The sequence below is a fragment of the Ranitomeya imitator genome, chromosome 1 (genome assembly GCF_032444005.1).
Source record: "Ranitomeya imitator isolate aRanImi1 chromosome 1, aRanImi1.pri, whole genome shotgun sequence".
Taxonomy (NCBI): Eukaryota; Metazoa; Chordata; class Amphibia; order Anura; family Dendrobatidae; genus Ranitomeya; species Ranitomeya imitator.
In genome coordinates, this window is record NC_091282.1 from 422,626,194 (window position 1) to 422,652,743 (window position 26,550).

General features: G+C 42.1%; 1 protein-coding gene across 1 annotated transcript in view; it reads left to right on the forward strand.

Moving 5' to 3' along the window:
• TRPM6 (transient receptor potential cation channel subfamily M member 6) overlaps window positions 1–26,550 on the forward strand; it is a 314,173-nt gene that overhangs the window by 57,521 nt on the left and 230,102 nt on the right. The window contains exons 2-5 of the mRNA XM_069763300.1: window positions 5,663–5,742; window positions 7,874–7,912; window positions 10,036–10,216; window positions 11,144–11,357. Of these exons, the coding sequence (XP_069619401.1) occupies window positions 5,663–5,742; window positions 7,874–7,912; window positions 10,036–10,216; window positions 11,144–11,357 (514 nt within the window). The remainder of the gene's footprint in view (window positions 1–5,662; window positions 5,743–7,873; window positions 7,913–10,035; window positions 10,217–11,143; window positions 11,358–26,550) is intronic.

Sequence of the window (26,550 nt, forward strand, 5' to 3'; positions counted from 1 at the left end):
TGTTTATTAATTTTATGTACGGTAATACACAACAATTGCTGTTCAATAATCAGCGTAGGGTAAGCACAATAATTACAATTTGCCAAAGGCAACAAGACCCTAACTAAAGACTATAATAAAACATAACTTTTAATGAACCACTAAAGGACGATAAAAAAATGCAAAGTTAGTGTGTATCCATCACCAGGATGTTTTAACGTCATCTAATCTAATGGATGTTTATCTGGTGTCTCTTATGATAGTATTCATTTAATCTGTAGGAATGGTGTGGCAGCTACCTGTACCCTCTTTCAGATTTATTTCTACACTACTAACTTGCTAATAAAATTAACTCCTATGCCTGCCCGACATGTTTCACCAGCTAAACTGGCTTCATCCGGGTATGAGGCTAGACTGAGCAAGTTCATGGGTAACCAGATCTTTTAAAAGATTTGGTATGAAGTCCTCAAACAGACACCTGAGATCAACAAATCAGAGCACTCAAGACATTTTGCCAATCATAGGTAGTATTGCTAAATAACCAAAGCCAAGATAATGCCCAAATTCCTTATATCATTCTTGAGTGCTTAAATGCATCACTGAGAGTACTCATATGGCGCTTTTATAATCACTTTCTAATAAACCACAAGAGGTGCACTGCAGTATTACCTATATGGAGGAAGTTAAATATGTATACACCTTTCACCCGTCAGTTACGGGTGCACGCTATTGGTGCCCGCCATCGTCTGCACCAATCACTACCTTTCCCATACTTGCGAGGACCTCCAGCATTGGTACAATAACCAATCCTTCTGGGGAATCTCTCGTACCGCTACATGTGCATGCGTTCTCTCCACTGGAATGCAACATCTTAAGGATTGACTATGCATGTCATCTTAGCCACGTTCGCGCATGCACAGAGAGACACTATACTTCTCAATCTCTTTACCAATAGTATTGCTAGCGGTGATAACTCTCCCAAACCACAAATTAACAATTGATAAAGGTAAATATTTAAATATTCCCAATAATCTCAGTGTCTATTCTATTTGATACTCAATTCACAATACGTAAATCATGGAGTGAAGGTACATCCAACCATCATCCGGGTACTGCATATCGGAGCGCCCGCTAGGGGTTACTCGGTACCGGGTCTGATGGTTGTTAAAGGGGTAGTCACGGTAGCAGTGACCCGGTCCGTGTCCCTGGGCATCCAAGTTAAAGGGAAGGTCTTTAAAAGGGTTGTTTTGAATAAAGATTGTTCGTGATGCCACCTGTGGTATTCGGTCAGGGATGACCGACGCTGCTTAAAGGGGTCCACTGGGGATGATTTTGCAGCAGGGATAGTATGGCTTTCCACAGGTGAACCTTAGTCACCAGGGCTCCCGGTGTAGTGGCAAAGATGATGGATGGTGTGATGCCAGAAAGAATTAGAGGACACAAGGTTGCAGTCTCTTTACCTTTTACTTGTAGTAGGCAGCCACAGTTCAGGGTACGAATCACAGGTGATGGCTAGGTCCAGCCAGCCTGGAAGCGATTTAGGAATCCCCCTAGCTAGGTGATGTTGGAAGCCTTCCTTACTGTAGGGTGCATCCCTTGCTGCCTGAGGCTTCACACAAGGTCCTGTCGCTCTCTCTGTCCTATATTTAGGACAATACCCGCATGGCAGGCAACTCGAGCCTTTTTACAGGTGTCTCTATTTGTGGTGACTCCGGGCTCTATATGTGCTGCTGAGCCTTCCGGTGTAATGGTGGACAGGTGACTCGAAATCTGCTGCCTGCCGGTTTCTGCTGTGGGGCATACAGTTACCCCCACAACCTCAGGATTCCGGCCCCTGGTCTCTTGTGCTGATTCTGGAGTGGGCTCTCTCGCAGCTCCACTCCCAGTATCTTTCCTCTTCTTTGTTTCTTCTCCCCTCACAGTCTGTCACACAGACTGCTCTGTCAGGAGCTGCAGAACCTCGTGTCTCGCATGTGAAACCCAAGCTCTGGCGCCAGCACTCCAGAGCGGAGCGTGCGGCCGCATAGCAACACATGGACACGTGATGGTGTCTCCGCGGTGTTGGATGTTGTGATCTCCCCGAGGTCATTCATCCTTATGTTTATAGTCCTTTTACTAGGCACTGCTCCTAATAGCCAGTTTCCTACTCCACACTGATGAGGGGCAAATACCCCGAAACAGCTGTATGTGGATGGATACCATGTTTTGGCATAGGTGGTTTTCCTTTTTGGATGCTGCCCTTCCCGTGGTTGTTCCTTCTCGGTGAAAGACCTGACTATTTATTGCTTGCGTTGAGAAACACGTGATGGTGTCTCCGCGGTGTTGGATGTTTTGATCTCTCTGAGGTCATTCATCCTTATGTTTATATGTACAACTATGATAGTCATGAAAATACAGAAAAATCTTTAAATGAGAGGGTGTGTCCACATTTTTGGTCTGTACTGATTATATATATATATATATATATATATATATATATATATATATATATCTCCACCCACAAACTAGATCAGAGCTTCCCCTTCTGGCCTGGAGTCAGAACAGTATTGTGTGTACGTGTCACCTGTTAAAGGGATCCTTCCTCGCTTCCAAGCATGGCATCACTCTGTCCCCGTGAGGAAATCAATACCACTGTAACAACCGGTTTCCTGGGGTGTTACACATAGCAGTATCTTGCCAATTAGAATTATCTAGATGTGGTGATCTCACTTAATACATCCAGTACGACTAATATAACTTCACTCTTCCTTCCACTCATAGGTGGATTAATCTCATAAATCAATGAGAAAATTATGCAATGTTTAATAAGTCCTTTTAGTTATTTAAAAATCAAAACAAGGAAATTATTAACCATTTCATTAACTTCTCATTAATTAAAGGGGATACGATGGAGGGGAACAGGTCCTTCTTCAATATACCAGATCCATATTGAGATCTCACCAGAGCCTCAATCATCAAGAAAAGCCATAAAAAAAAACCCTCTTTGATACCAAGAGGGCTACGACTTCTTAGGCTGCCGTCACACTAGCAGTATTTGGTCGGTATTTTACATCAGTATTTGTAGCCAAAACCATGAGTGGAACAAATAGAGGAAAAGTATAATAGAAACACGTCACAACTTCTGCATTTGTCACCCACTCCTGGTTTTGGCTTACAAATACTGATGTAAAATACTGACCAAATACTGACCGTGTGATGGCAGCCTTAATCTAAATATCCATCTACACTCCTCTTGGAGTAACAGCTTATCCAGATTGCCCTTTCTAGAGCCAAGGTGAAGATGTCTAATCCCCTATATTTTTAATTGCAGAGTGTCATCTGCATGTACATTCCTCATATGCTCAGACAAAGGCGTCTCCGTCTTTGTATTAATTGAACTAATATACTGTATTTGGAAATTCTCCTCTTTAGTTCTTGAATCATTTTACCCACATACAACTTTGGACATGGGCATATAATCACATACACTATTCCCTTTTGTCTTGCAATTTATACTATCCCTGATATAGTATTTCTTATTATCAACGGGATTACAGAATTCCCTCATAAATGGGAGGTATTTACAAAAATTGCAAGACCCTGTACGGGTGGTAACCCTCCTTCTGTCTCCCACCCCTTGCCTCTGGCCTATTCTCATTCATAGTAAAATGGCTATGTGTAAGGAAGCCCTTAAGATTTTTCCCTTTGCGGTAAGTAATGGAGGGATATCCTCCAACTACATACACAGCTCAAAAAAAATAAAGGGAACACTTAACAACAGAATATAACTCCAAGTAAATCAAACTTCTGTGAAATCTGTTCACTTAAAAAACAACACTGATTGACAATCCATTTTACATGCTGTTGTGCAAATTGAATAGACTACAGATGGAAATTATTGGCAATTATCAAAACACACTCAATAAAGGAGTGGTTCTGCAGTTGGGGACCACAGACCACATCTCAGTACCGATGCTGTCTGGCTGATGTTTTGGTCACTTTTGAATGTTGGTTGTGCTTTCATACTCATGGTAGCATGAGACGGACTCTACAATCCACACAAGTGGCTCAGGTAGTGCAGCTCATCCAGGATGGCACATCAATGCGAGCTGTGGCAAGAAGGTTTGCGGTGTCTGTCAGCATCGTGTCTATAGGCTGGGGGTGCTACCAGGAGACAAGCCTGTACACCAGGAGATGTAGAGGGGGTCGTATGAATGGCAACAACCCAGCAGCAGGACCACTACATCCGCCTTTGTGCAAGGAGGAACAGGAGGGGCACAGCTAGGCCACAAATGTGCATGTGTCTGCACAAACGGTTAGAAACCGAGTCCATGAGGATGGTCTGAGTGCCTGACGTCCACAAATGGGGGTTGTGCTCACAGCCGAACACCGTGCATGACGCTTGGCATTAGCCACAGAACACCAGGATTGTCAAATTTGCCACTGGCGCCCTGTGCTCTTCACAGATGTAAGCAGGATCACACTGAGCAGATGTGACAGAGTCTGGAGATGCCGGGGAGAGTTATCTGCTGCCTGCAACATCCTTCAGCATGACCGGTTTGGCAGTGGGTCAGTAATGGAATGGGGTGGCATTTCTTTGGAGGGCCGCACAGCCCTCCATGTGCTCACCAGAGGTAGCCTGACTGCCATTACTGCCTGACAGTACTGAGATGAGATCCTCAGACCCCTTGTGAGACCATATGCAGATGTGGTTGGCCCTGGGTTCCTCCTAATGCAGTACAATGCCAGACCTCATGTGGCTGGAGTGTGTCTTCAGTTCCTGCAAGATGAAGGCATTGAAGCTATGGACTGGCCTGCCCATTCCCCGGACCTGAATCTGATTGAACACATCTGAGATAGGATAACCCCTAGTGGAGAATCTCTGAAAAAGATTCTGACTTTCTTTACCGAATAGGCAATCATTTGGAATAATTACACCTTGCCCTTAGGTATTGTCCGACCAGTATACCGGCTTTCAAAGATTTAGGTTGCCAGCTTTCTCAATGTAGGAAGCTATTTGTAGACGTAGGCTTCCTATAAATATCAGTATGAATATTCCCTCCCTCATCAATTGAAATTGTCAGATCTAAAAAATTGATTTCTTTATGTCCAATCTCCATAGTAAAATGCATTCCTATATCAAAATTATTCAAAATCGATACAAAATCTGAAAATAATTTAGTCAACATCCCACAAAATTAAAACGTTCTCTATATAACTACCCCAAAATAATAAGTGACTAGTATTAAAAATGATTAATTTTATGAAAACCTTTGGTTTCTCTTTATTCATTTGCAAGGCTGGAAGATGTTAGAGAAAAAGGGTAAATGAATGGCAGAAATGACAGTTCAGCAGATTGCTATATTTTGTTAAGCTATTATGTAATTGCTGATGTATAAAATGATGGTCATATTCATACTTGTGAGAGGTGCAATGTAAAATCTATGACAAATCAGTCCTGCCTAAGCATCATATTCTAGCATCAGGCATGGTTTTTTTGTTTTTGTTTTATAGTTCCCTGATTTAAAAATAAAGCAAGTTATCCAACAAAGAGAAGATTCCTGATCAGCACTACTGTCTGTAATACTGTTCTCTCCTATGCAGTATTCAGAGAATACAATGTCAGCTGACTTATGAACTGGCGAGTGCCGCAATTACATTTCAACTTCTGTGAATAACGCAAATTTATCTTTTTATTTTGTAGTCTCAGAAATCTTGGATTGAAAGTATCTTCTGCAAAAGAGAATGTGCAAAAATAATACTGGCTTCCAAAGATCCACACAGGTATGGTATAATGTCTAAATGTTTATTTAACGGAGTTTACCACTAAGAATAATTATTCCAGAAGCGCAACCAGTAAATGCTTTTACTGACATTTCCATTTGTAAAATGTTATAACAATAATTGCTTTATAAATAGCACCGATTTTTGATAAAGCTCTTTTCATACTTTTCATACTTCTCGTAGTGGAGACAATGAGGATGAAACTTTTATATAAAGCACAAGAAATCCAAAAGCCCAAATATTCTACTTAATGTAATAACATTGTTTCTACTTACATGTACAATACAAAAGATTTTGAGGGACAGGAATAGTCAAGTTATGATTTTTACATCTTGCAAAATCTTTTGCTTTACCAGTTCCTCTATCTATTGTTTTTCTTCAAAAAAGGTGTTCCACACCTTTGCCCATTTTTGCTTTCTACACAATACCATCTGAAAGTGCATTTAAAAAAGAAGCAACTTAGCAAATTTCCTTATTTAAAATAGCCTCTGCAAATCTGTATCTCCATGGTAACAGACTACAAACAAGCCCTGTGTAGTCTGATCCTGCAGTAAGACTTTTTTTTTTATCGTGGCTCCTGCCCCTTCATCTCTATCTTAAGGTGCTTTCGCATTGCGTTTAGGAACATGCTCAGTTGGCCCGTCAGAGCACATGTCTGAACCCCCTGGAAAACTGGATTCGGATGTATGCACCGACGGGGCCATAAACTGTAATGGTGTTGGCAGAGCGAACTTGCACTTCTGCTATGCATCATTTTCGAGGGTGTACACCTACTGGAGATGGACAGTCGGACCCAGTCTACAACTTCTGAGTGTCTGCTTCCAGTAGGCATACACTCCTGAAAATGATGCACGTCAGAGCTCACGTTCGCTCTGCCAACAACATTACAGTCTATGGTAATGGACTGTATGTCTCAATCCTGTTTTGCTGGGGGTTCAGACATATGCCCTGATGGGGCCACCAAGCGTGTCCATAAACGCAATGTGATAGCACTCTTAGCAAGAAAGGAGTGGGGATCTGGGAGACATAGAAAGTATACATTGGGTTGCTTTCTAACAAGAGTGTTTTACCATTATCATTTCTATGTTTAGCAAACACTCGACCAAACTATGTGGCACTGTTGAGGAGGTCGGTGTGACGGGCATGAACATTTGCTGGACAGTCCTCACTTGCAGATATGGTTTATTGATTTCTTTATTACTTAATACAATGTGCTGGATTCAGCAAACAAATGAAAGAGCTGAATGTAATGGCACTACACCTACCAAAAGGGTATGGCTCCTCTCCTTTCTATTGTTAGGGCTCATATCTCGAGATTTTGTAAAGGCACCATATTACAGGTCTGTTCTCCTGTGAGCTAAAATCTATAGTATTATTAGCCAAAGCTGCTTGAAAGCATTGGCTACTATGAGTACTGACCAACATCCTGCACGTACAATATAAGTATGGTCCGCTGATGAAAAAAATTCTCACCCCATCCATTCTTTGCTCTCATGAGCCCTCAGGGCAGTAAATGCCAGGATCCTGTGTACGCACATATACACAATAGCCAAATTGTCACTGTCCTAACAAACAGAAGAAATTAAGGGTGACTTTCTCAGTAGAGCAGATTTGTAATTTATGTGGCAGATAAATTAATGAGGTTTCTTTCTCAGTACACTTAACACCAATCCTGAGGATAGATGGTAAGTGTCTGATCCCTGGAAGTCTGACTACTGGAACCCCAACTAATTCCGTGAACAGGGGTCCTATAATCCTGTCTGACGGCGATGACGGTGCACATACTCAACCATAACACCATTCACTTCTATATGAAAGTTGGACAGTCAGGGCAATACTTAATACTTAAAGGCAATAAATGGTTTTAAATGGTGAACCCTTTCAACACTCATAATAGTCCAACGAGCATTATTTTTGTTTTCTTTTTAGCTCCAAGAGGTCTAGACCTCTACACAAATACAGGAGCATGTCAAGTTGACAGATCCATTCCACCATGACCTAGCTAGTGAGGACCAATGAAAAAAAAGAAGCCCTATATAAAATGCAGTCCGGCTATTTCACAATTATGTCAAGCCTACAAAAAGGAAACTGCTATTGTGTGTAACTATGAATGGTTTTGTTTCTTCTGCAGATGCCACGGTGGATGCCAAGTTTGCCAGAACCTTATCAGGTGAAGTAGCTTTAGGAAAGCCCTAACTTATAGTGCTGCCCTGCTGCAGTGTACAGGTCTGGGAGATATCATCATGTGTCATAAGCTAGGAAGGGAAGAAATCCAGACATTGCTAAATAGTAATGTGTAGAGATGGGCGGACACCTGGATGTTCGGGTCCGGCAGGTTCGACCGAACAGTTACAAAAAGTTTGCATTCGGGTACCAGAACAGTACCCAGACCCAAACCCTGACCCCATTCACTTTAATGGGGGGCCTGAACATCCAGTGTTTGCCACACTGTCATGTTCATGACAGCGCGACAAACACCGCTTCTGATCGGCGGTAAAATCATCACTGCCGGTCAGACAGCCGCTGTCAAAAGAGGTACAAAGTTTACCTCTGGTCACTGGTGCCGCTAATAACCGTGAAAGAAGGAGCGGCTGATGGGTGTATTCATCAGCCGGTGTCTGCGCTGTAAATAAATAATTTAAAAAAATTCCACTGAATCCCTCGTCTCCTGTAATAAAACAGTATCCCTCACCTGTCTGTCGTTCTGTCCCACGCCATATTCCATGTCTGGGGGATAAATAGTTTTCAACCTGGATGGTGCCAAGGTGCTACCGTCCAAGCTGAGAACCACTGGTAAATGAGCTGCTGCAAGCGAAGCATCAGTGACCAGCGGTGATGTCAGTGAGGTTACTGCCCATCACCGAGGCTGCATTCCTAGCTGGGCTGAACTGCGGTGACCTTGGTGAGATCCCCGCTAGCACCGTGAGAAAGTCTCATGGTGCTGAGGTGAGTTCACCGGGAGAATTTGACTGCTGTGAATTTGAACTGTGGTGAACTTGCCTCACCGCAGTTCAGCCCAACAAGGAATGCAGCCTCACTGGCTGGCAGGGCTAGTGGGAAGAACCGGGCAAAGCACCAGAATTGACGCATGTAATAGATGCGCCTTTTCTGGGCAGCTGGGGGCTGCTATTTTTAGGCTGGAGGGGCAATATCAGTAACACTGACTTCCTGGTGAATGGTTTAATGTCCATTAATTCTATGTAAAATTTGGCGAACAGTAAAATTTGGCGTCCATACCGAACACCTACTGTTCAGGTTCACCCATCTTTAGTAATGTGCATTGATTGCAACTCTTTAATGTGACACTACTTAACATTTTTACATAGAATTAATGGATATTGTACATGAAATGCATCATCTCATCTATACTCTAGTTTGGGCCATTGCCCAGTCATTTCATTATCAATTTTTTCTCAGCAAACGCATAAGTATGTTTGCTTCAAAGAAATCCTGCCAATAGTGTACATTTAATCATCTTGGCTGAAATCAAAGCAATTTACATAGAAACTAAACCAACTTTTACTGTGCCTTTGGCAGAATTAGCAAATAATCTATTTAAGCACTGTTTAAGGAGCAGTCTAGTAGTTACTTAGGATTTTATGATTTTTACTTGTTGTTATCCATATACTGTAACAGTCGCAAATAAACCATGCCCAGGATATTACTCCATTATATAGTGACTTTTACTATGTGCCTAAGATAGCTATTGTGCTTATGTGCAACACATACTTATAATACGCTCCTCTGAATTAGCACAAAGTGGTTTAATGGAGTGCTTTCTTTTAGAGGCCATATTTCCCATACTTTACAAGGAAAACAGTTGGGAAATTGTGACGTGCCATATTGCAGCTTGTTCTGGCTGTAATCACACCATAGAATGGAAAGAAGTGCACATAGGGCTTCACTTCTTAATTTTTCTTGTTGCACATGGGTTGTGTTGGACTTTTCTACTGGTGGTCTATCCCCCAGGATATGTCATATATATCTGTTCGGTGGGGGTGCGATACTCAGCACTGCCATCAATAGACTGTTCCTGGTGCCGGTAGTGGCTGGATGTGCTGAGTAAGGCCGAAGCACAGCACCGCTCCGTCAACTGTATAGTGAATAGGATACACCATTGGCATAAAAGTCCCGGACAACCCTTTTAAGTCAAAGCCACATTAAGGAAAGTATGTACTATCCAATAAACAATATTCATCTAAAATACATGGAAATACCAATATATGCCAAAAACGATGTTTTCTAACTCCTCACCTGTAAAGCAATGCAGTGAACTTCTGATTGTGTCATTAGGTGTTGCTGTGGAAGGTTAATTGGAGACCACCCTGGAATAGATTTTGACTGGCCAATATATTGTACACCACAAGAGGTAAACTATGAGGAATGGTCGGTGCAGAAGCATACAAAGACCAGCCCAACAGATGCTTTTGGCACCATCAATTTTCAAGATGGTCATCACACATACCATGCCAAGGTATTTCATGTGACATTAGTCTCTTTTTACCAAATGTCCTGTGTAATTTTTAGAGACATTCACTAGGGAAGTTTATTTTCATGACAGATGCAGGTCATAATGACTCAGTCAGCCAAAACTCAACCATATACCGTGCCATCAGAAGCATTCCTAAAATCTAGAGACTGTTCCATCACCAGAAATCACAATGTAGACAATGTTAGCAGAATGTCCATACTTCTCTCTGCCATAGGCACACTCAGTGGTTAGCACTGTTGCTTTGCAGCGCTGGGGTCCTTGGTATATATCCTAGCAAGCCAAGGACCACATCTCCAAGGATGTTCTGGGTTCAAATCCCACCAAGGACAACATCTACACGGAGTTTGTATATTTTGTCCGTGTTTGCGTGGGTTTCCTCGGGGTTCTCCAGTTTCCTCCCAAACTCAAAAGACATTCTGATAGCAAATTTTAGATTTTGAGCCCCAATGGGCACAGCAAGGATCATATCTGTAAAGGGCTGTGGAATATGATGGCGCTATATATGTAAGCATAATAAATAAATAAATAAGACCTCAAGCCTCTCAAATGCAAAAATCATGGAAGGTTTTGTTTATTCAGGAGGCGTGAAATGTATTGAAGGAGTCAGGGAGGACTCCAGGAACAAAAATAAAATATGGCAGTCCACTTTCTCTGTGGGGAAATTCTTAATCAGCAGTAGCAACAGAGTTCTTCTCTTCACCCTGACATAAATTAAAATGAATGAATCTGTGTGCCTGCATCTGTCACAAGGGGGAGCTCACTGAATACATATTTAATTTGCATTAATATAAGTGGGAACAATAAAAAATCCATGTACAACAAGCTTCCCCCTCGTGGTGGCTGCCGGCAGCCTTTGTAGCAGATATTCTTGGAGTGATTGGCTCATTTGTTTTTGTTCTCACTTCTCAGTATATAAGAGTATCCTATGACACCTCCTTAGACCAATTGATGCAACTGATGATAAAAGAATGGCAAATGGAGCTTCCCAAACTGGTGATTTCTGTTCATGGCGGGGTTGAGAATTTTAAACTCCCCTCTAAAGTCAAGCAAGTCTTTGGCAAAGGCTTGGTAAAAGCTGCAGAGACTACTGGGGCATGGATCCTGACTGAGGGCATCAATACAGGTATTTGTTAATCACTGTCATTCTCTCTATCTTCTGGTAAATTGTTTCTGTCTGACTTTATAAAAACAAAATACTTGTTGAAGCAAATATGTGTTTTCAAAAAAACCTAGCTGTCCATATAATACATGAATGAGTCAGGTCCACTGGAGGAGAAAAATGCCGTGACTTTTCGGTTTGGCTCAGAGAGATGGCTCCTATGTGGACATTTGAACATATAGGAGTATACAGACAGGTTTCGTCTTGATGGCACAATAAGGGTTTCAACCATCCAGAAATTCCAGGACAGTCTGTAAGGGTGGATTTTGGCCAACCTCTATATCTAACATAGGGGTCCCTGGCTGTATGTGTGTGATTGGGGTTCTGCGGTGGACACCTTCAGATTCAGTTCTGGCACCAATTTTGTGACACCGGACCACTTTTATGCTCCCGGTGATGAAACCAGAAGAGTTTGAAAAAATAGTCCTTTTTCTGACACTAAAACGTATGCACAGAAGGTAGCCGGAATAAAACTTGCTGTTTTACTTCTGCACAGTACAGAGGCACATTCTTATTAGAATGGACATCAGCACAATACTTGTGAGAAACATTACAGATGAACAACAGGACAAATTGGGTAATGCCATCTTTGTTGTACAGGTTAACACAGGTCAATGTGTTTCATTGTGATCACAGCATCCTAGCTGCACTCTTGTGAAAGGGAGCTCTAGCTACCACCTTGCTGACATGTCCCAGCCTGGCTGACCGTGCCATCGTTCACAGCGGGTCCCCAGGGCTGGATAACACCACCGCTTCCTTTAGCTTTTTCAGTCCTTAAGTGCCCACACTTGCATGAGGAACTGCCGCCACTGTAGAAGTCTAGCTGACTTGCTCCCTTTTCTTGTCTTGGCTCCGACACACACACCCAGTGATGTTACCCTTCCTCTAAGTCCCATTTCTTGTCTCTTGCTCAATCAACATGAACTATAAAACCAGGAACTAAATCACAGATTCCTATAACTCCTCCCCAACTAAGGGCTGGGCCTACAGTTAACCCGGTTACCCCTGACTAACAGGAACTGCAGGCTATAGGAGGATAAAAACGTCATACAGTACATTTTTTCACAGATTAAAACAGGGGTCTTCTCCACCTTTGCAAGCCCGTAAAAATTAAGATGCTTTTTTGACCTGTCCGTAAAACATAATTTGAGGCGATAAGTGATTTATTTTTTTTAAGCTGAAGGATCGTATTCAGAATATTTTGACTGTAATTATCCTGTAAGCTGTAAAAGTATAATATCAGCTGATGTCTTCATATATGAATTATGGGCTGTAGACTGGATCACTACTACTGTAATCGTAATCATTTATTATGGTTTTCCAATGTGTCTGTCCTTGATTTTTTTTTTTTTTTTTTAATTGTCCAGAAAAAAAAACAGAAATCAAGTTGGCGACCCTGGGCACAATAGAATTAACGGGAACCTGTCACCTGACTAATTTTGCATAAAGTGCGGGTAGCATGAATTAGAGCCTGGCTGCTTGACTGCAGCCAGGTGTATTTCTTTCTTTTTTTTTTTCTAAAGAGTTTCAGAGAAAATACGCTTTAAAGACCTGTCTCTTCCCAGAATTGCTAGAGATGATTGTCGGGTCTTTCCCATGTGTGTACAGTACATATTGAGGGACTTGTCATTCACCTGCAGTGGCGCTGGGAGAAGGCGGCAGAATATGGAGCCGAATCAGTCTCCTCTCCGGCTATGATACCTGGCTGATTTGTTTTGTCTTTTCTATGGACTAGTTAATGAGTGTTTAGCTACACTTAAGCCCTCATTCACACATCAGTATTTTTGCATCAGTGTTTGTATGTCAAAGCCAGGAGTGGAACTTACATAGAGAAACTATAAATGAAAGATTGACATTTGTAAATTCTATGTTTTGGAAACACTCCTGGTTTTGCCATACAAACACTGATTAAATACTGATCAAAAATACAGATGTGTGAATCAGGCCTAAAATAGGTTCTCCTTAATAAAAAAAAAATTCTTCTTAGAAGCAGCACATCCTAATCTATGGTAGGAATTATATGACCCATAGACAGACTAAGCATGGTCTGTACTCCTTAGCTATTGTTCCAACACTACTCATTGATTTTTTTTCTTTTTTTTTAAATTAATTTCAAACTGATGCATAGTGCTAGTGGTTTGTCAGTAACTTTTCCCAGGGCAGCCAGTCTAACAGCCTAGCGAGCCCTCTTTTGCTGAATCTGGCTCAGACTACAAACACAAGGTCAGACTTTTTTTTTTCAACACTACGTAGAAGAGTGCAAGACTTGTGATGTAGTGTGGGTTGCCGTATAAAACATGTGTGTGAAGGACCAGTACTTCTGTCATCAGTGATTTCCATCAGTGTGACACCCATATATCCATTTTTCCCATCAGTGTGACACCTGTATGTCCATTTTTCCCATCAGTGTGACACCTGTATGTCCATTTTTCCCATCAGTGTGACATCCATGTGTTCATTTTTACCATCTGTATTTCATCAGTGTTTTTCCGGTTTGGATAAAGAGAGAATTCAATTACAAAGCTTTTCTTATACTTAGCATGTTAAACATGGAAAGCACATGGATGCCTTCCATGTGGTGTACTTTTTTTATTATGGCAATGATGTCATAATGGTTGCCATGGTGACGATGATGTCATAATGGTATATGGGCACGGGACTATGGGATGGAGGATATGTATGATGGGTATATGGGCACAGGACTATGGGATGGAGAATAATCATTATAATTTGTTATAACTAACCACAGTTAGTCACTATGCTCGGGCAACGCTGGGCTCTGCAGCTAGTACATGTATAAAGCTGAGTGTATGTATGTATATGTGTGTGTGTGTATGCATGTATGTATCACTCCACATAGCCACACTCACTCCACACAAAAAGCCCCGTCCACACGGCCCACTTTGTTAGTCCACACGGGTGGCGACACATTAACCTCGAAAGCCACCCTGCAAAACTCACCAGCGGCGACATCCCAGCCCCTGCGAGCTACAACCAGGGCCGCCACCTTCAGAGTATCAGTGCTCGGCAGGCACAGGCCACATCTAGCTCCGTCATGTCTAGAATGGAGTTGCTCCTGTGAGGTATGACGTCAAGGGAAAGGGAGCAGCCTCATGGATTACACCGCTGTGCTCATAACAGGAAGTTGCTGTGCAAGTGTGAGGGGAAGAGAGGAGTGAGAGGAAAATGAGAGGCGTGATGGGAAAATGAGAGAAGTGAGGTGCTGCTGCAGTATGAGGCTGTTTATTGAGAAGAGTGAGGCGCTGCAGGTGGAGGCTGTGTATAAGGCCACATTCACACGTTCAGTATTTGGTCAGTATTTTACCTCAGTATTTATAAGCCAAAACCATGAGTGGGAGAAAAATACAGACGTATACTTTTCCTCTGATTTGTTTTACTCCAAGTTTTGGCTTACAAATACTGAGGTAAAAATACTGACTGTAGTATCCACACGGTGTAAGGAATTTGAGAGAGTAAGCTTTAACTGTATTTTATTCTTCTCCTCTTTTCCTCCAGCACACAGCATAACATTTTCTCCTCAGGCTATAACTGAAACTAAACTCAACTCCCGCCCTCACTTTCTTAAAGAGACAGATCTAATTCTTATACAGACAGATCTAATTCTTATACATTACACTGACCAAATAACATGTGAACGAGGTCTAAAGGAGAAAAGTGTGGTGCTGCAGAAGAAGTAGGCTGTGTATACGAAACACTTTATTACAATTAGTGCAATTTTTCTCGGGATCAAGTGTTTCCAATTGTATATGGAAGAGGAGTGTGAGGCGCTGCCGGAGGAGGCGACTATAAAGGAGAAAAGCTGTGCTGCAAAAATATACTATGTATAAAGGAGGAGCGTGAGGTGCAGGAGGAGGCTGTGTAAAAAGGATTATTAGGTGCAAGAGGAATGAGGCCCCTTAACTGCCGTCGTTAAAAGTGGTATCGACAATTGTTAAGGGGTTAATATTGTGTTAAAACCTTTTGCTTCAACAAAATGGCGCCAGTTGTGTTCCATGTACCAGTGCGGAAGTGTTGCTATATTCAACAGTGACAATTTCTTTTTCTTGTGCGCGTTCCCACACTGGTCCTTGGAACACAGTTGGCTGCGCATGTGCAGATTGAGAGCATTGCTTGCCAATAGATGCTATTGCGCATGCGCATGCGCCAGCACCATTTTGTTGAAGCTAAGTTTTTCTTTTTGAAGACCACAATATTAAATGTGCAGGCGCAGTATATAAAATAGGAAGCACGTCACTGAAGGTTCAGTGACCTGTCATTTAAGCCCAGAATGATCATGATGAGGCCAGAGCACCAAAAAAGATCTGCATGCCTGCAAGCTCCAGAGCACCAGCATGCTAAAGAGGCTGACCCCAGATGGTAGAGGTTTGTAGAGTGCTCAGCCACACCCGGAGCACTTAATGCCTCATTTGCATATGAATTAAATAGCTGATTTTTGAGGAATACAGTTTCAGGTAGAAGATATAAAGGTGCTGATGGATTTCACTTCCAAAGACCTGCATGCCCATATGAGTGGTTTGTGGGGGTTGATCTTATTGATATGTTCACTTTTTTAAGTAGATTTGTAATCACTAGTATATGTAATGTGTGCAGAATATTTTATGTGCTTTCTAAAATCTACTACAGAAAACTACTGATATTTTTAATTTATTTCATGGTGCTGTGTTTCAACGTGTCAATAGCTCTTGCCAAGCCATGTTTTAAAAGAAATATCCTATATTATTATAACCTTACAAATAGTACGAGGATATCATAAAATAGATAGGATTGATCCACCAAAAAGCTTATGGCCTCTGCCCCATTGTTATATCTCCGTTCTGCAAATATGATGTCAGTCATCATCCGTCAAACAAACAATAAAGTGTGCCGAGTGCATTGTGGAGTGTGAATGAGGCCTTCTGTCTGTATTACTGACTGTATAGAGGGTATTAGATCCTTATGTGAATCATCATCATAGGCTTCACTGGTCTTCTTTGGTTTCCACATGCTGTTTTAGTCTTGTTTAATCTATGGTGTTGACAGATTAGAGTCACTGGTAGATTTCTACATCTTTGCTTTTAAGCAGAAAGTCTCTAAGGCACCTTGTTATAAAGGGATTTCCCAATCCTCATTATGTCCTAGTGGACATTGCATCACTGTATACTGCCTTCAAAACTATAAAAATCATAGAATGTGGACGAGAGAGACCGTGAATGTCCAGAAATGATGGGGAAAAGAAGAAATGATGGTATTTTTCACATGTTTTGTTTTTCCGATGTTTTTCTCTTTTGTTAATCATGAAGAACATTTTAGCGATTGATTCTACTAGAAGACCTTAGACTCAGTATGTCATGACTCACAATCACTAATTAATAACCTGTAATACTTGCCAAATGAAGAACTACATGGAATATGCATCCATCTTTTATGATGATCTAAGCTGCCAACATATACATTTTGATCAAACTGTGTACACCCACATGCTATCTCGGACGCATGGTGTTTTATGTGTATGGTGACCACTGCCATTGCAATATGAAGCGCAGGACCTACCATGCTGCCAAACTTGGCCACGTTGGCACTGGGCCACAGGCATAGCACCTTGGGCTTTAGACAAAGTGTAGTCCTGAGCGAAAATTAAGTGGGACCCAAAATGCTAACCTAGTACATCACACAGAAACATTTTTTTGTGTGAGGTAATTTCATAATGTTATGAGCGCCAGTTGACTTTATTCAAGTTGTTTGTCCCTTGTCTACTGGCCTCTTTACATGGGCTGATAAGGAAAGATGGGTTTGAACAATCACTAATAGACTGCTCTATCCCCAAACAAATCATGTGTAGTGCTGAGAATAATGATGTTTATTTCGACATAAACAATATTCAAAAAGTATGTTTTTTTTTCCCCACCACACGGTGACCATACAGTTGTAGATACCAAATCTGAAGAACATGTTAAGCGATTACGGTGCAGATATAGATGTTTTTTTTTTTTTTCTTATGTAGCCATTGAATGTTACCATCTTTTCCATCTGTTCACACCAACATAACTTCTGGTCATTCGAGTTTACAACAAAGTCATTTGACTTTTCACATTTCCAGGACGATGCCCATCTTTTCCCACTTGGAGAGTTTTAGTTGTTTTGCTGATACCCCAATGCTGAGCCCCGTGATTAATTCTTCCCAATTACTAGACCTGCTTTGTGACATGGTGATCGAGCTTCACATACTAATATGGGCCTCAGATGCTAATGCCCCCCACTGTGCCCTTTACATAGCAAAATGCCCCCTTTGTACCAACTAAATGTTAAAATAGCCCCTTAGAAAATATTAGTGCCCTCCATGAGTGCCCTAGAAGGTAAGAGTTCATATTTTGCTCTTAGAAAGTAAATAATAGCTCCAAGTACCTCTATAATGTAATGATGCCTCATAAGTGCTAACTTAAAATGTAATATGCTCAGCTTGGTGCCCCTAAAAAGTAATATCCACTAAGTACCCTTATATGCAGTATGATGCTCCCCTATATACATTATGATGTCCGCAACAGCTCCCCTAAACACAGTATGATGTCACAATAGCTCTGTATATACAGTATGAGGCCCACTATATGCAGTATCATGTTTCCCACAGCACCTCATACATAATATAAGGGCCCTTCCAGCTCCCTATATACAGTATGGGACCCCCACAGAAACTCATATATACAGTATAATGGCTTGTGCAGTATTTTGATGCCTATATACAGTATATCTTTCGTCCCGCTACATTTAGCCCAACTTGGGTCTCTCCCTAAGGTGGCTAGCATATATGTATCGCTTGCTCACCGAGCCCCACTCCATACAGCCAACCAATTCCAGCCCTGTGCTGATGAGGGCCTAAAGCCCGAAACACATGTCCACAGGTAGGAATTGGTTGGCTGTGTAAATTTAGAAACTAATCCGCAGCATTGCACGCTTGGCGGTTCCAAGCGCTGTGGATTAGACAGGGGTGGAAAGAGATGATTTGCATAGCTCCGCCTACTGCAAAGGATTCTGGGTAAACCTGCTATTCTTTGTATTATGCTGCTTGCAAGTACTTTCCGTTTCAGGAAAGCATCCACTATGTATTTCCTTTAAGTAGAGGGCTTTTCGGTCTCTTTCGTCCCGCTACATTTAGCCCAACTTGGGTCTCTCCCTAAGGTGGCTAGCATATATGTATATATACAGTATAGTGACTTAATGATTTTACTGACTTCTACAATAAAAAACATGAACGCAATCGATACACTTAATCTGTTGAAGCGCTTGACCAGCGCAAAACGGCCGTCGTTTGACCTGTACACTCTGCTGTATATGCTCCCCCGAGCCGTGAAGATTTTACTGCAATAAAGTTTTACCTGCACTGAAGATCGGTGAGTGCTGCCATCTCCTTCCTTACTCACACTTAATCTTGAGTCTGCCAGCACTTTCAGTGTCTAAGCATGGGCGGAATGGCGTGGTGGTGTCATGACGCCACCTGGGCTGGGATACTGATGGCCTATACATACGCTCACGTTTCGGTAGGCTGCTTTACGTCTGTGGCTTGCAGAATGGTGAGCAATAGTTTAACTGTATTGATGTGCTGTGTACGAAGTGATAGTTATTAGTGGCAGTCTATCCTGGTGGGCCACTCTGTGTGCAAGGGCCAGGAGAAACTGCCCCTCTGCTCCACTACTGCCAGGGGCCCCTTAACCCCTTAACTCCCGGATCATTTTTCATTTTTGCGTTTTCGTTTTTTGCTTCTCTTCTTCCCAGAGCCATAACTTTTTTTTTTTTTTCGGTCAAAATGGCCATGTGATGGCTTGTTTTTGGTAGGACAAGTTGTACTTTTGAACGATGCTATTGGTTTTAACATATTGTGTACTGGAAAAACGGGGAAAAAAATTCCAAGTGAGGTGAAATTGTAGCGTCTCCATTTTTCGTGAGTTGGAACTTGTTGAGGGCTTATTTTTGCACGCCAAGCTGATTAACCTCAGATGAACTCGAGCGTGGGAATTTTTCTGAATATTTTCTCATGTTCGAGTTCTTGTGAGGTTATGCCAGCAGGGGGCGCAGCACTGCAAGTCTAGGTAGCTACGTTCCCCTGCTTTCCAATCATTCCCCAGATTTTACAGGCAGGGGCGGCTGCATTAGCAGGCTCCTGCTTGTAAAATTATTTAACCCCTTCAGATGGATTTACAGCGTAGGACAAGACTGAACGACCGAAGGTATAGGATATTGTTGTTTTTTTATTTTCACTTTGTTTCAGGTGACAAGGGTCTTCAATTGGATTGAGAGTATAATGAACTATTCCAACACCCTGTGTATTTATTTCAATAAAATACTTTTTTCCTACTATTGGATTAATAATGGATAGGTGTCTTATTGACGCCTCTCCATTATTAACCTGGCTTAATGTCACCTTACAATAGCAAAGTGGCATTAACCCTTTATTACCCCATATCCCACCACTACAGGGGAGTGGGAAGAGAGAGGCTAAGTGCTAGAATAGGCGCATCTTCCAGATGTGCCTTTTCTGGATTGGCTGGGGGCAGATGTTTTTAGCAATAACCATGGCCCCTCTCTAGGCTATTAATATCTGCACTCAGTCACTTGCTTTCCCACTCTGGCGGAGAAAATCTGTCTCACTGATATATATACACTGTATAGATGTTTTCATGAATATTTGAGCCCATGGATCCACTGTATGCCCGTTTTGCAAGCCGGCGAGAAAATCTCGCTGTACGAATGCCATACGGATTACATACGGAGGTTTACATGCGCAAAATACACTGACACACCCTGTCTACGGATGACATACGGATAATTATTTTGGGAATATTTCTGCGTATTACGCATGTAAAATACGGACCGTATTTTCATACGCCTAGTGTGACGCCGGCCTTAGCCGGATTACTGTGAGCGCCGCCTGTTGGTCGACGCTCCTAGCGAGTGATCATTTCTGCTACACACAGGCGATCTGATCATCGCCTGTATGTAGCAGAGCCGATCAGACAACTGCAGCTTCTAGTTTCCCATGGAGTCTACTGAAGCATACAAAAAGTAAAAAAAAAAAAAGTTTTTAAAGATATTAAAAATAAAGGTTCAAATCACCCCCATTCAAAATAAAACAATTTAAAAAAAAATCAAATATACACATATTTGGTATCACCGCTTTCAGAATCACTCGATCTATCAATATAAAATAAGAATTAACCCGATCACTAAATGGCATAACAAGAAAAAATTTAAAATATCAGAATCACGTTTTTTTGATCGCCTCTACATTGTGATATAATGCAATAGCGTGCGATCAAAAGATCATATCTACACCAAAATGAGATCAATAAAAACATCAGAGCAGCGCCCTAAAAAAATAAGTCCTCACCCAGCACCCCGTCACGAAAAATGGAGACGCTACAGGTCTTGAAAAATGGCAGCTATTTAACCTGCCCAGAAAGCGATTCTTCGGTCACAACAGGAACCTTTCCCATGCTTCTACAAACGGAGTGCTGCCCCTGCCTCCAATTTTTCTGTGTATGTATGTATGTATGTGTATGTATATATATATATATATATATATATATATATATATATATATATATATATATATACATACATACATACATACATACATACATACATACATACATACATACATACATACATACATACATACACAATTTTTTTTTTTTTTTTGGCATGCTTCAATCGCCTCCATGGTAGGCTAGAAGCACCCACTACTCGGTTGCCTCTGCTACATAGAGGTGATGCACAGATGACCTCTATGCAGCAGAATTACAGGCTTGCTATGAGCACCGACCACAGGGTGGCGCTCATAGCAATCTGTCATCAACAGCCATAGAGGTCTCGAGGAGACTGAAAACAGCTGACATGTCACATCTTTGAGGTGGGCTCACTGCTGGAGCCCACCTCAAAGCAGGGGATACTGCCAGCTGAAGTACTATCCCGTCAGCTGGCAGAAAGGGGTTAAAGAAAAAAAAATCTAAACAATAAAAGTACACATATTTGGTATCACCGTGTCCGCAACGTCCCGACCGATTTAAAACCACTAGTTAACCCCTTTAGTGAAGACCAAAAAAATAAAAATAAAGTAAAAAAAACAATGCTTTATCATCATACCGCCGAACAAAAAGTTTAATAACATGCAATCAAAAAGACAGACACAAATAATCATGGTACTGCTGAATACGTCATCTTGTCCCGCAAAAAACAAGCCCCCATACAGCTCCATCAGCAGAAAAAAAAAGTTATAGCTCTTAGAATAAAGGGATGCAAAAATAATTATTTTTTATATAAAATAGTTTTTATGGTATAAAAGCGCCAAAACATAAAAAAGTGAGGTATTACTGTAATTGTACTAACCCAAAGAAAAAAACTGCCTTATCAATTTTGCGACACATGGAATGGTATAAACATCCCCCCAAAAGAAATTCATGAGTTGCTGGTTTTTATTCATTCTGCCTCCCAAAAATCGGAATAGAAAGCGATAAAAAAAGTCATATGCCTGAAAATGGTACCAATAAAAACATCAACTCGTCCCGCATAAAACAAGACCTCACATGACACTGTTGGCCGAAATATGAAAAAGTTATAGCTCTCGAAATGTGGTAATGCAATAACTATTTTTTGCAATAAAAACCATCTTTTAGTGTGTGACAGCAGTCAAACATAAAAACCCGCTATAAGGTCTCTTTCACACGACCTGATATTTCCGGTACCGGAGATGTCTGTGTCCGTGTGTGTAATACTTGCGGCACAAGTGTGGCAAGCATGTGCTGCATCAGTACCGCATCAGTACCACAAGGACGGGCGGCAGGGAAGAAGCATTACAGTAAACGCTGTTCCCTGGCTCTGGGTGCTGAACACGGCTCTCATCATTCTCCCCAGCTCTGCCGGCGATCGACACGAGCAGTGGAGAATGATGAGTTTCATTTAAGTAATAATAGACACAGCAAGCAGCGGCTGATGGGACTATTACTCCCATCAGCCTACCCCTGCTGCTGCTAATAGCAGTGACAGCAGGAGCCGTGCATGGGCAGCCCGCAGCTGCCCAGAAAAGGCACATCTATTAGTTGCGCCAGTTCTGGCACTTTGCACGGCTCTTCCCACTTGCCCTGTAGCGGTGGCAAGTGGGGTAATAGTTGTGGGGTTGATGTTACCATTGACATCAAGCCCACCGCTTGGTAAGTGTCTATAAGACGCCTATCCATTACTAATCCTATAACTGTAATGTTAAATAAAGACACAGCCAGAATAAAGTCTTTTATTTGAGAAAAAAAAGACACACCTTTATTATTATTTAAACCATACTTACTGCAACGTCTAATCCAAATGAAGCCCTCGATCTCCTGTAATAAAAGTAAAATAAAAGTATACCATGCCTGTCCGTCGTTGTGTCCAACGCAGTAATCCATATCTGGGGGATATACAGTTTTCAACCTGGACAGTGCCAAGATAGTACCGTCACAGCTGAAAACCACTGGTGAATGAGCCGCTTGGGAGCGGAGGTTCAGGGATCGGGGGTGACGTCATAGAGGTTACCTCCGGTCACTGAGCTCCGTTCCCAGCTGGGCTGAAATGCAATCAGATGCCTGCTAGCACAGTGAGCGCTCAGGGCTCACAGTGCTAGTGGGGATCCCACAGAAGTCACCACAGCTCAGCACTGCTGGGAACCGAGCTCAGTGACCGGAGTTAACCTCTATGATGTCACCTCCGGTCACTGAAGCACCGCTCCCAAGCAGTTCATTCACCAATGGTTTTCAGCCGGGACGGACAAAACCTTGGAACCATCTAGGTTGAAAACTGTATATCCCCCAGACATGGGTTACGGCGTGGGACACAATGATTGTCAGGTATGGTATATTGTTGTTTTAGTATTTTAATTTTATTACAGGAGATCGAGGGCTTCGCTTGGATTAGGAGTAATAATAAAAATGTTAAACAGTGTTTTGTATTTATTTCAAATAAAATACTTTATTCTTGCTGTGTCTTTATTTACCATACAACTATAGGATTAGTCATGCATAGGTGTCTTATAGATGCTTCTTTATTACTAAGCCATGGGCTTGATGTCACCGGTGACATCAACCCCACAACTATTACCCCACTTGCCACCACTACAGGTCAAGTGGGAAGAGCTGGGTTAAGTGCCAGAATTGGCGCATCTAATAGATGTGCCTTTTCTGGGCAGTTGCAAGCTGCTATTTTTAGGTTAGGGGGTCAATATCCATGACCCCTTACTAGCCTGATAATACCAGCCCCCAGCTGTGAGATTTAGCAAGGCTACTTGTCAAAAATGGGGGGGACCCAACGGTCGTTATTTCTAAATTTATTAATTTAAATAATTAAAAAATATGGTGTGGGGACCCCTCTATTCTTGATATCCAACCTTGCTGAAGCTGACAGCTGAGGGTTGCAGCCCCCAGCTGTGAGTTCTGTCTGTCTGGTTATCAAAAATAGGGGTGAACCCACGCCATATTTACCATATTTATTTACAGCGCAGGAGCTGCAGATGAATACTCCCATCCGCCGCTCCTGCTGTCACTGTTATTTGCAGCAGCAGGGGTAGGCTGATGGGAGTAATAGTCCCATCATCCACTGCCTGTTGTCTCTATTTATTACTTATATGTAACTCTCATCATTCTCCTCTGCTTTCTCCGATCGCTGGGAGAAAAGAGAAGAATGAGGAGAGTCGTGTTCAGCACCCGGCATCGGGGAGCAGCGCTTACTGTAACGCTTCTTCCTCAGTGCCAATGCATGCCACATGGATGACATCCATGTGTGTTATGTGTATGCACGTGTGCGGGACATTTTATGGCCAGTGCTGACATTAAAGAATGGACATGTCAGCGTGTTTTGCCCACGGACACACGGTCCGTGGAAACACACTGGGTCTGTGCACATGTCATTCACTTGAATAGGCAAATGGCGCTCTGTTCCTTCTGAGTCTCTCCGCATGGCTAAGTAGCACTGTACAGCCACATATTGCCACGTTCAGTAGAAATTGTGGGACAAATTTTGTTGCCATTATTACCCACTTCTTGTGTGAAAATGTAAAATCTTTGGCTAAAACAAAATTTTGGTGGTAAAAATGTAGTTATTTTGTCCTCACTGCCCAATGGTATAAAATTCTGTGACACATCCATGGTTGTTGTGAATTCCGCTCTTGGGCTCTTATCGTCTCTTCTGCTCGGCTATTTAGGCCTGGCTGTTCCTTCCTCCAGTGCCACTTGTAAATGGTTCCTGGTTGGATTCACATCTCTTTGGATTTCCCTGTTATCCTGACCAGTTGAGCAAAGCTAAGTTTTTGCTTGCGCTTTTCTATTCACAGATTGTGGACTTATCCGTTCAGTGCTTTCTATGTTTGTCCAGCGTTATCAGTATGAATTAATTCTGTCTTGCTGGAAGCTCTGGGAAGCAGATTTACCCTCCACACCTTTAGTCAGGTGTGGAGATTTTTTTTTGTAAACTCTGCATGGATTTTTGTAGTGTTTTATAGTGACCGCACAGTATTCCATCCTGTCCTGTCCTATCTATCAAGCTAGACTGGCCTCCTGTGCTCATCCTGGTTTCATTCTGTGTATGTCTTTTTCCTCTCCACTCACAGTCATTATTTGTGGGGGGCTAATCTATCCTTTGGGGATTTTCTCTGAGGCAAGATAGTTTTCCTGCTTCTGTTTTTAGGGGTAGTTAGCTCTTAGGCTGTGATGAGATGCCTAGGGAGAGTTAGGAGCATTCCACGGCTACTTCTAGTGTTTTGTTGAGCTTAGGGACTGCGGTCAGTACAGTTACCACTTCCTTCAGAGCTCGTTCCATGTTGCTCCTAGACCACCGCATCATAACAGTACAAGTTGCCAAAAATGAATTAAATGCATCTCAAAAGAAGGAAAAGAAAGTTCTGAACCATTTTTTTTTCTGTGCTCTGGTTTGTCTTTTTTTTTCTCTTGATATCTGGGTGGTTCAGGATATATGCTTTGGCATGGTTTGTTTTCTCGTGTGGATCAACTTGCTGCAAGAGTACAGAGTATCCAGGACTATGTTGTCCAGACTCCGGCTTTAGAGCCTAGAATTCCTACTCCTGATTTGTTGTTTGGGGACAGATCTAAGTTTTTGAACTTTAAAAATAACTGCAGATTGTTTTTTGCTTTGAAACCCCGTTCTTCTGGTGATCCCATTCAGCAAGTAAAAATCATCATATCCTTGCTGCGTGGTGACCCTCAAGACTGGGCTTTTTCTCTTGAAACAGGGGATCCGGCATTATTGAATGTTGATGAATTTTTTCAAGCGCTCGGATTATTGTATGACGAACCTAATTCTGTGGATCATGCAGAAAAAACCCTGTTGGCCTTGTGTCAAGGTCAGGAAGCGGCACAGTTATACTACCAGAAATTTAGAAAATGGTCTGTGCTCACTAAATGGAATGAAGAGGCTCTGGCTGCTATTTTCAGAAAAGGTCTTTCTAAAGCCCTTAAAGATGTTATGGTGGGCTTTCCTACGCCTGCCGGTTTGAGCGAATCTATGTCGCTAGCCATTCAGATCGATCGGCGTCTGCGCGAGCGCAAAGCTGTGCACCCTATGGCAGTATCCTCTGAGCAGAGTCCAGAACCTATGCAATGTGATAGGATTTTGACTAGAACAGAACGGCAGGAATTCAGATGTCAGAATAGGCTGTGTTTTTATTGTGGTGATTCTGCTCATGTTATCTCTGATTGCCCTAAGCGTACTAAGAGAGTCGCTAGGTCTGTTACCATTAGTACTATACAGCTTAAATTTCTCTTATCTGTGACCCTGATTTGCTCATTGTCGTCCTTTTCTGTCATGGCATTTGTGGATTCAGGCGCTGCCCTGAACTTAATGGACTTAGAATTCGCCAGGCGCTGTGGTTTTTCCTTGCAGCCTTTCCAGAGCCCTATTCCTTTGAAGGGTATTGATGCTACGCCCTTGGCCAAGGATAAACCTCAGTACTGGACACAGATGACTATGTACATGGCTCCTGCACATCAGGAAAATTGCCGTTTTCTGGTGTTGCATAACCTGCATGATGATGTTGTACTGGGTTTTCCATGGTTACAGGAACATAATCCGGTGCTGGATTGGAAAACTATGCCAGTGACTGGTTGGGGTTGTCAAGGGGTACATAGTG